The sequence below is a fragment of the Octodon degus genome, unplaced genomic scaffold, assembly GCF_000260255.1.
Source record: "Octodon degus isolate 3935 unplaced genomic scaffold, OctDeg1.0 scaffold00339, whole genome shotgun sequence".
NCBI lineage: Eukaryota > Metazoa > Chordata > Mammalia > Rodentia > Octodontidae > Octodon > Octodon degus.
The window spans coordinates 29,921-40,654 of NW_004524915.1; the positions used below are offsets into that span (position 1 = coordinate 29,921).

General features: G+C 42.4%; 1 protein-coding gene across 1 annotated transcript in view; it reads left to right on the plus strand.

Moving 5' to 3' along the window:
- Positions 1–3,216, plus strand: part of LOC101563921 (mucosa-associated lymphoid tissue lymphoma translocation protein 1 homolog) — a gene marked incomplete at its 5' end in the record, with an annotated part of 14,972 nt that extends 11,756 nt beyond the window's left edge. Inside the window, 2 exons of the mRNA XM_012513142.2 lie at positions 167–292; positions 2,227–3,216. Of these exons, the coding sequence (XP_012368596.1) occupies positions 167–292; positions 2,227–2,667 (567 nt within the window). The remainder of the gene's footprint in view (positions 1–166; positions 293–2,226) is intronic.
- Positions 3,217–10,734: the final 7,518 nt, after the last annotated feature.

Consider the following 10,734-nt stretch of genomic DNA (forward strand, 5'->3'; position numbering starts at 1 on the left):
AGAACATTGTTTTCATTGTTTTTTGTTGTTCCTTTAGTCCTAGATAAGGGTCTGTCTGTTCAAACCAAATTCATGAGAGTTACACCTTTAAAGATGTTTTATGTACTAAACTATACTGTGAGTTTCAGTGACTACACTGTAACATTCACTCATTTTTTTTCCACAGGACCTAGATATTGATCCAAAAGATGCAAATAAAGGGTCTCCTGAGGAAACCGGCAGCTACTTAGTATCAAAGGAGCTGCCCAAGCACTGCCTCTACACAAGACTCAGTTCCCTGCAAAAATTAAAGGTGATTCCTTTTCCTGTTAATAATTACTAATAAAAATGCCTGAAGCTGAAAATGCTTTGGTATAGGCCATAAATATACAAAATATGGATATTGAAATAGAAAGCCAACCTATGGTGGGTCTTCTTAGTGACCATTTTCATACTACACAGTGATGTGGAAGATCACAAACACTTTCGTTTGTAAATAGTTCAGTTCACAGAAGTGTTAGGCAAAATCTTTTGTTTGATTTGATCACCAAACTCTGCCTTGGGTGACAAACACAACTGCAGCCATCCTAGCTGCACAAACATGAACACAAACATGGCTATCTTTCCCAGAATTGTGGAACAAATTAAACTCATAAATGGAGGTCCTCTATATTCTATCCCTGATAGAGGCCTGAGGACATTTTTGTGAAAATCTATGTGCTTACCCTCCATACAATTGAGAGGTTAGTAGCATAGAGCATATTCTACTTCTAAATACCTTAGCATTTTGAAATAATGACTTTCATGTTCCGTGACTTTCTGTAAAGCATACAAATTTGTATTGATCTTTTTAGTCTCTTTCATTTCTACTTGACTTGCAAATGAGAAGCTAGCTTTACATGGTTAAGCTTTCTAATCAAAGTATGTCCTTGCAAAAATTGAGTGTTTAATTTATTCTTAGTTGAATATCGTAGAATGTCCCAAGCATAACTTGGGGAATGGAATGGGCACTTGACAGTTACATGGAGACAGTGGGCGTATACCAACCATTACCTATTCATACTCAGTCTACTTAAAGTCATCTCTTGAAGATTTAGCCTGTTACCTGAGTGAGTTTTATTTTTCTCTTATGATTCTGAATTATTCATATTTTTAAATAGCTTACATTTTTTAACACAGGTATAAAGCCAGATTGTTTTTTATCAGTATGTTTGTATGATGTAATGATTACATTTCTCTTTGGGAACTGGTACATGTATATCATTTTTAAAGGATAATTCTGGGGTTTGATCCCTAGCATGCCATGTTGGCCCTGCCCCCAGGAAACACTAGGTGTGGTGGTACATGCCTGTAATCCCACACTTGGGAGGTTGAAAACAAGAGGATCACTATGAGTCTGATCTGTGTAGTAAGACCCTGTAGACCCTGTACTAAATACATTTTTAAAAAAAATTATAATTCCCATTTCCAGTAATAGCACAAGATAAGGTACCAGAAATCTGATATAAGATGTATGTAATTGCTGGTGAGATGGCTCAGTGGTCTAAAGCACCTACTTAGAACAAGCTTAGCTAGCAAAGCACAGGGACCGCGGTTCAATCCCCCAGCACCACATGCCAGCCAGTCCCACCCCCTGGTGGGCTGAGCTGGCCACACACACACACACACACACACACACACACACACACCCCAATAAAATTTAAAAAAAAAAGATGTATTGACAAGTCACTAAAGTAGGAACTGGAATTCTACTAAACTCCTAAGCATTGAATGAAGAAAAGGAAGCTAGGGGGCCTGGCCCTAGCTCAGGCCTTTAAGTGGCTGCTTCCACAAAGCTGTCAGCCTCAGGTTGCTGGAGTTCGAACCTCACACCTCTCCCGCTGGCCAAAAGTGCCCTGAAGGCATTCGAGGAACCAAAAAAAAAAAAAAGAAAAGGAAGCTAATTATAACTGGCTGTTCCCCATTTAGGGGAGATGGAGAAGGATTTGGAACCTAGGAAAAGGGGCTGAGTAGGTTTCTGTTATTGTGTGTGGGAGTGAAATCTTAAGACTGATAAGAGGGGGCCTGGCCCTAGCTCAGTTCTTTAAGTGGCTGCTTCCACAAAGCTTTCAGCCTCAGGTTGCTGTAGTTCAATCCCCACAACACTCCAGCCAGCCAAAAGTGCCCTGAAGGCATTCGAGGAGAAAAAAAAAGACTGATAAGTTTTCACAGTTGATAAAAATGAACCTCCTTTCATTTGCTTTTCAGGAACATCTGATCTTCACAGTGTGTTTATCATACCAGTACTCAGGACTGGAGGACACTGTGGAGGAGAAACAAGAAGTGAATGTTGGGAAGCCTCTCATTGCTAAGTTAGACATGCACCGAAGCCTGGGCAGGAAGACTTGCTATCAGACATGCCTGATGCCTGACGGGCCTTACCACAGCTGCACGCCGGCCTCTGGAGGAACGCGGCATTACCCCTCATCTCAGGACTCATTCCATGGTGTCTACCATTCACATCTTGCTAATTCAGAAAGCATTATGCCATCAGACAGATGTCATTGCAGCCGGACTCCTAATGCATTTATTTCAAGCTATCACGCCCACCATTACTCCTGTCGGGTTGGTAGGAGTAACGTGCCAGTGGAGACAACTGATGAAATGCCATTCAGTGTCTCTGACGGGCTCAGGATTTCTGAAAAGTGACCTTGGTTTTGAAAGTTCTCATAATTACTAGATGCTTCACATGAGATAGTCCTCATATAAAGTGAGGCATTGTGAAAAGGCCAGTGCATACATATGGAGAGAAAGCCGGTAAGCACTGCTTCATAAGCTCAAGATTTTGAGATGATGGAGTACATTATTTAACCACAGACTTCCTCGTGCTTTTTTTTCTCTCTTCTTAGACTTGTAAATTGAGTGATTTGTTCTGTGAGAATGAAACATAGATGTATGTGTGTGTGTGTGTGTGTGTGTGTGTGTGTGTGTGTGTGTATATGTACATAAGAAAAATATTTTTATTTTGGCTACTCTGAAGTGAGAAGAGTCGGAATGGCATTACTGTAGAATAAATCATTGAACTTTTAGCACCAGAAGAAATCCTGTTGACCAAGCCTAACTTGGTTTTGTTGAGAAAAATAGATTGAGCCTTCTTGTCTAAGTTAAAGGTAGGGCTGGCCTGATCGCTCAGTAGACGAAAGCCCCTGCTTAGGCGGAGCGCAACAGCTGGGGTTCAATTCCTGGCATGCTGTGCTGGCCCCACCCCCGGGGCTCCCTGAGACAGCACTTGAGACTGGGCACTGGGCACGCACCTGGAATCCCAGCACTTGGAAGGCTGAAAACAGGAGAATCACTACAAGTCTGATCTACGTAGTGAAACCCTGTAGACCCTGTAGGTAGACCCTGTCCTAAATACAGGGGAAAAAAAGTTAAAGCTGGCACAGAACTGAGACCTTTCAAATTCTATTCCAGCGATTCTTCCACTACATACTTACTTCCTAATGGATGCTGGACATTATTGTTGAAAGGAGAGAAAAAAAGGAAGGTGAAAAGGAGGAAGAAGGAGGGAAACGTGTCTGTAGATTATCTGAGTAATGTGTAGGACTTGATTCAGGATTATAAGACTTTGGTGCAAGTATCAGCTAAGAGGTTTGTGTATAAATCTTATCGAGAAAAGGCTTAAATTTCTGCTAAGTTCAGGAAGCCACATGAGAAGTGATGGAATATTTGTCTGTGTTAAAGCTAGAGTGCAGAGGTTAACTGAGATGCAACTGGATAGTTTGGGTAGCTGCTTATTGAATCTCCCAGACATTGAAGGTGTCTTCCTTGGAAATGTGTGTTTCCTTCTTGAACTTTACAGGTCTTGAGAGAGAAAATTCTTATCACTTGTGGTTCTAACTAAAACAGACTTAAGGGGCCGGGGAGATGGCTCAGTGGAATAAGTGCTTCCCTGGCAAGCGCAAGGGTCTGAGTTCAGTCCCTGGTTGCGCCAAAAAAAAAAAAAAAACAAAAAAGATTAAACTAAAACAGATTAAAAGACAAGTGGCAATAGAAAGGGAAATGAGTGAATTATTGTTTTTAAGTGGATCATAGCCTTATCAATTTTGGTCCCTCCTAAAAGCAGGTTTAAAGGGCAACTGGCAGGCTTGGCCTGGGAGCACTTCCTGTAGTCCCCAGCCTGTAGCAGTCTAAGGTAGGAAGATTGCAAATTTGAGCCCAGTGCAGGCAACTTACTGAGACCCTGCCTCCAAATAAAAAGTGGTTCAGTACAAAGTCCCTGGGTTCAAGCCCAAACAGGTAGGAGTAGAAAGGCCATATAAACGTAGGAAGTTAGTAATTTTTAAAGCCCTGAAGGAAAATCCCAGGCCTGGATGACTCTACCACTTAATTTTATCAAACATTAAAATGAGTACCAGGCCGGGGAGATAGCTCGGTAGAATAAGTGCTTGCCTGGCAAGTGCAAGGGCCTGAGTTCAATCCCCAGTTCCACAAAAAAAATAAATAAATAAATGAGTCCTAACTCTTAGCAAATTCTCTCCAAAAGAAGGTAGTATATTTTCTAATTAATCCTGTAAGGTCACTGTTACCCTGACCCCAAAACTAGACAAGAACGCTACACATGGTGATACACAACTGTAATTCTAGAATTGGGAGCAGATGCAGAAGATTGGGCATTTGAGGCCAGCCTGATCTACGTGGTGAGTTCAAGGCAAACCTGGACTACTCAGAGGGGTGAGGAGTCAGAGGAAAACTATAAAACCAGTATCCTGTGTGAATGGAAAACTCATGAATAAAATACAAAAAGCTGAATCCAGCAACATGGGAAGAGGATTATATACCATGATCAAGTGGAATTCGTCCCAGAGATTAAGGATAGGTTTAGCATCCAGAAATAATTCAAACTGATACAGGTCTCTAAAGAAAAGACTGAGTTGGGCCTCAGTAAAATTCACAATGTTCAACTATACTGCCTGGGGAGATAGCTCAGTAGAACAAGCACTTGCCATGCAAGTGCAGGGTCCTGAATTCAATCCCCGGGACCACAAAAATAAATTAAGTCACAAATAATGAGTGAATATGGAATCTTTGCTTCTAGGGGAAAGGGGTGTGCGCACCTGCATTTGTGCATAAGTGTGTGTGTGTGTGTGTGTGTGAGAGAGAGAGACAGATGACCTTGAATGCTAGTGACAACCTGGCAGATTCTGGTGTTTTCTTTATTTTATACATGTGAAAATGAGGTTTACAAGTGTTCATTGGTGTCTGAGGCTGAAATTCAGACTGTGTCCAACTTGCCCCAGAGCGACATGCCTCACACTGCGCTGCTGCCTTCTCTCCCCCGTCCTCTCCCGCCTGTCCCCTCAGTGAGAACCAATATGAGAAGCACTGCTGTGTTAGACCTCAGTTTGGAATGTGTACTGGGTGATTTTTTCACTTGTCTATACCTGTCCACAGATGACTACAGAAGTTCCCACGAGTCTTGATGGGGGAAGGAAGGTAATAAATTTCAGTAAGTTGGTAAGTTGATATTTACATAATAAATAGTGTAGATACAACTTTACCACATGAATAATGTACAAAACCCCCAAAATAGATGCAGAAAAAGCACTTGATGAAATCCAACTTAATAAAATCTTTTCATCTTTAACATAATTAGTAATAAAAGGGGACCTTCTGTAACATACTGCAGCATCCACAAAAACTACACCTACCATCCTAATGGGGATGGACTGAATGCTGAATATTTTCCTTTTTAAGATCAGGAACAACTGGTTCCGCCAAGGGAAAAAAAAAAAAAAAAATCAGGGAAAAGACTAAAAACTATAAAACTGGGGGCGGGGAGGCAGGTAAAGAGAGGTGGACAGGAGTGCAGATGATCAGAGTGTTATATACGGGTATAAATCTGCCAAATGAAATCTGTTAATGTGTATAAGCAATAAAAGGCAAGTAGGAAAAAAAATAAAGTCAGCAACCAATTTAAAAAAAAAAAAAAAAGGCAAGTGGGAAAAATATTCACCCTAACCACTTCTGTTTGGCTTTGCATTTGAGGTTTTAGCCAGGACTTAAAACATAAAGGCATCTGTATTGGCTGTGTAAAACTACAAGGTGAGCATGTCTCTCGGATATGACACCAACAGCACAAGCAACAAGGAAAACATCACGAGGGGCTTGATCCGATTGAACTCAAAGGTACCATTAAGAAAATGAAAAGGCACGCCCTAGCATGACATGATTTTGAAAAATTCTCTTATCTGCTAAGACACTGGGCAAGAACTCAGGGTAATAAAAAGACTTCTCTGTGTGCACTTGATTGTGGCTGCCATAGATCAGCTCCACTTGCTGGTGTCTGTGAGGGCAAAAACGCTCTGGTCTGTGCCCAGCCCCCACGGTGGTGTGCAGTTGCAGCATAGCCAGTGCTCCCTGCAGTTCGATGTTTGATGTGAGCAGCCACATGTGGCTGGCATCTGCCCTAGTGGCCTGTGTTGCTGCAGAGAACTGGAAGGCAATACAAGGAAACTTGTCACCTTTCACATTGCCCGGGGTCTTATTTGCATTGTTAAAGGATCCAAGCATGTATTGTAATTTTTTTTTTTTTTTTTGTAGAACTGGGGATTGAACTCAGGGCCCTTGCACTTGCCAGGCAAGCACTTATTCTACTGAGCTGTCTCCCCGGCCCCTGTACTTATTTTTTTTTTAATGGTACACTTTGTCAGCCATGTTTTTAACTCATTTGCTTTGTAATACTGAGATAGAGTTGGATGTTAGGAAAACTAACTTGTTGATACTGATTAAAATGTGAGGGGAAAAAAAGCATGTGAGATTAAAATAGCAAAAGTTTAAGTAATTGTGGCTGCTGGGATGGCTCAGTGGTCTGGGGCACCTGCTTGGAGCGGGCTTGGCGGGGCCTAGGGACCGTGGTTCAATCCCCCAGCACCACATGCCAGCCAGCGTGCGCGCACACACACACACACAAACGCACATAAATAAATAAAATTTAAAAAAAAAAGTTTAAGAAATTAAAGGTTCACCTAAATCCAGAACAACTATTTGATGCTGGGGAAAGGATGTTCTCTGGAAGGTAAATAAAAATATTTATAAAGTAGCGATTATAAATTACATGTTTTTAATAAAAACACTCTTGAGGTATCACACATTGAACTGGTACTGATTCAGTGATGAACAAGTGAGTGGGCAAACTACAAAAGAACAGGAGTCTGAAGTCTGATTTCTACTTTATGGTTGTTATAAGTGTTAAATTCTGTTATTTGATCATACCCTGGCATTAGTATCATGCAGTCAGTACTTTTAACTCTCAACTGATGCCAGGTGCTCAACATTTACACGTCCTTGCTGCATTCCGTCCTGTTTCTCATACTGACACTGATGTTTGAATTCAGCCTGAGTCCCTGGAGATGTAGCTCAGTGTGGTTTGTGTGCATAGCTCAGAGCCCTGGGGCCAATCTTCAATATTTAAAAAAAAAAAAATCATAGTTGAGCATTGTGAATTTTATTGAGGCCCAACTCAGTCTTTTCTTTAGAGACCTGTGCACGCTGAGGATCTGCCTCAGTGCTGAGCCACACCGCCTGCCCTGGGATTTTGGTTTTCTGTTTGTTAGTATCTTCAGGGTTGTTTTTGTTGTTTTTACATTTTGGCCCCTTTGTATGCCATGTCATATTAATAAAATGTTAAACATTAATAAAATGTTAAAACATGATATGAGGACCCAGACATGAGGACATGGAATAGATGGGCTAATCATCTTTCTCTGTTTCATAAATGGAAGTACTTCAGCATTAGACACTTTTTTTTTTTTTTTTTTTTGTGGTAGCGGGGATTGAACTCAGGACCTTGTGCTTGCCAGGCAAGCACTTATTCTACTGAGCTATCTCCCTGGCCTCCGATACATTTGACTTCAGAGAGAACTGAGACCACTCAAGGCTTCATAGTTATCAACTGGGTGGCCTGCAACATATCTAGGCTTGTAGCACTGTGATGGCACAACAGCTGAGGGCTCTAGGACTTCACAGAGCAGGCAGTACCAAGGCCAGCGCTATGGAGCAGGCTTGGCGGTGCACACCTACAGTCCTACCACTTGGGAGGCGGACACGAGACTGCCACAGGTCAAGGTCAGCCTGGACTCCATAGCAAGACAATCTCAAAAAGAAAAAGATCATCCCTATAAACCACCAACTTTCTGAAAAGGATCCCCATTGTTCTAATCTGGTACCCTCAAAAATTGTATTTATTAACATACTTCCCATAAAGTACTGTCATGGTATTAGCAATACATGGATTCCAAAATCACAGCTGAAACAAGGAATGGAGTTTGAGGCCAGCCTGCCTCCAAAACAAGACTCTGTCTCAAAAAAAAAATCAACAGAATTGAAGCACAGTGGTGCACCCTTGTAATCCCAGCACTCCAAGAGGGTGAACAGGAGGATGGCAAATTCAAGCACCAACCTAAACTGGGTGTGGTGTCACGTGACTATAACCCCAGAACTCTGCAAGAGGATCATTGGGAGTTCAAGACCAGCCCGGGCTACAAAGTGAGTTCAAGGCCAGCCTGAACTGCATAGTAAAACACTTATCTCAAGACATAAATAATAAAAACATTTAAGAAGCACCAACTTGGGCAAGTTATTGATTCAGTAAGGCTAACAATTTTTTTAAAGGACTAGTACCATAACTCAGTATGAAGGACCTGCATCTCCAGTACTTAAAAAAAATAAAATACATGGTGATTGGATTTTATTCACTACAAAATCACTTTTCAAACAATGTAGATTTAATATGGCCAGATATTAAATGTAGATTTAATATGACATAAAATACTTAGCTGCAGGGGGCTGGAGAGATGGCTCAGTGGTCTAAAGCACCTACTTGGAACAAGCTTGGCAAAGCACAGGGACCACGGTTCAATCCCCCAGCACCACATGCCAGCCAGCCCCGCCCCCTGGTGGGCTGAGCTGGCCACACACACACACACACACACACACACACACACACACACACACTAAATAAATAAATGTTAAAAAAAAATTAAAAAAAAAATACTTAGCTGCCAACAAAACAAGCCTGAACAGCTTAGTAATATTTTAATTTGCTTGCTTACCTATATTTTCCAAATGTTGTACATAGTGAACAGCTTTTATATAATTTTAAAATTGCATGTACATAATTCTCTGTGGATGTTCATCTGCAAATTTGTTTTCAGAACACATTTTACTTTTTCATTAAGAAAATCTTCAGTTTAAAAGTGCACAGCACTTTACGTGTTTTTAACATGAATAATTTCAGAGGTGCTGATTACTAATTCTGCCTATTAAAGAATGATGAAAAATGATCCTACTAAACCTGAAATAATTCCATTTTTTCTCATCATGTTTAAGTTGGAGAAACAGCATTGTGAGTACAAAGATGGCAGCGAGCATGCCTGCCCTAGCAAGCTGCCGGCGGCAGAAGCGCTGGATAGCACCACTTTTGTGTGCTTCACACAGACATTTTCTAGTCTCAGCCGTCCGAAGCCATGCAACTGTGGATGACCTCGATGCTGGCTCACTCACCCAAGACAACCTAGAGGTCAGAAGCAGAGGCAGGGTGGCACAGCGTTGGGAGCCTCCGAAGCTAGGGAATTGACCGAATGTGTGTGGGCAGGACTACGCCTCAGTGCCTAAAGCAAACAAGCTACCTCAGTCCTGAGATAAACATGCTATAAGTATAAAGGACCAGTTTTGTTGTGCAGTTGAGTTAGTCTTGCCTATCAGGCAGACCAGTGACCACCTAGCCCAGCTTTTGTCTTTTCTATCTTTTCTCATTCCTGCTGCCCTTTCACCCCAGGTAGAACCGACTTCAGTGAGAGCAAGGGATCCCTACAGCTTGGACTTGAACTGCAGGCCCACCACAGTGCTGTCCCTGCTTGTGTAGCAGCAGAGGAGAGGCAGTGGTTGTGGAATCGGCGCAGAGGTGATGTGACATAAACACTCTCCTCTGATTGATGAGGTAAAAACAACAATTGAGTCTAAGAGAAGCCTCTTCACAGCTTGCAGCACGTGAACCTGCTCTGATAACAAGTGACACTGTGAATTGCCGACTTTAGTCCTGGGTGCCTCCCAGTCTCACCAGAGAAAGAGCCGACTGTGGTTGCTGGTGACATTTCAACATTGTCTTAATATTTTATTCTGTGAGAAATATTTTTAAAATACCAAACATTATAGAAAATAATTTATCATCTCAACAAGTGTGATGGGCTGGGGAGATAGCTCAGTAGAATAAGCGCTTGCCTGGCAAGCTCAAGGTCCTGAGTAAGCCACAGGCCACATCGGAGAATTTCCAAAGGATTTGTTCTAAATTTAACCTGCTTGATGGAGATGCCGGTCCTGATAGGGAAATGTGCTTTGCCTTTTGCCTTTTTCTTTTTTATTTTATGTTTAGTTATTATTTCAATGAGAGTGTCTCTTGCTATGCAGCTCAGGCTGGCCTTGAACTCACTTTGTATCCCAGACTAGGCTGGGGGTGGGAGGGGGGAGGAGAGAAAGGAGGGGAGCGAGGGAGGGAGGAGGGGAGGGGAGAGAGCCCCAGGCCCAGGCTTAGGCAGGTTGCTGCCGTTGCCCAGCCCCCTTCTCCGGTTCTCCATTCTCACCCCGCACTGGGCAGGCTTTCTCTCCAGACACGTCTCTCATTGCTTTCTCTCCTGCGTGTGTGGTGGTCTGCGGGGTGTCTCCCTAGCAGGGTTGCTAATCCCTCAGTATCCCCGCAAGCCCTGGGGAAGGCAGAGC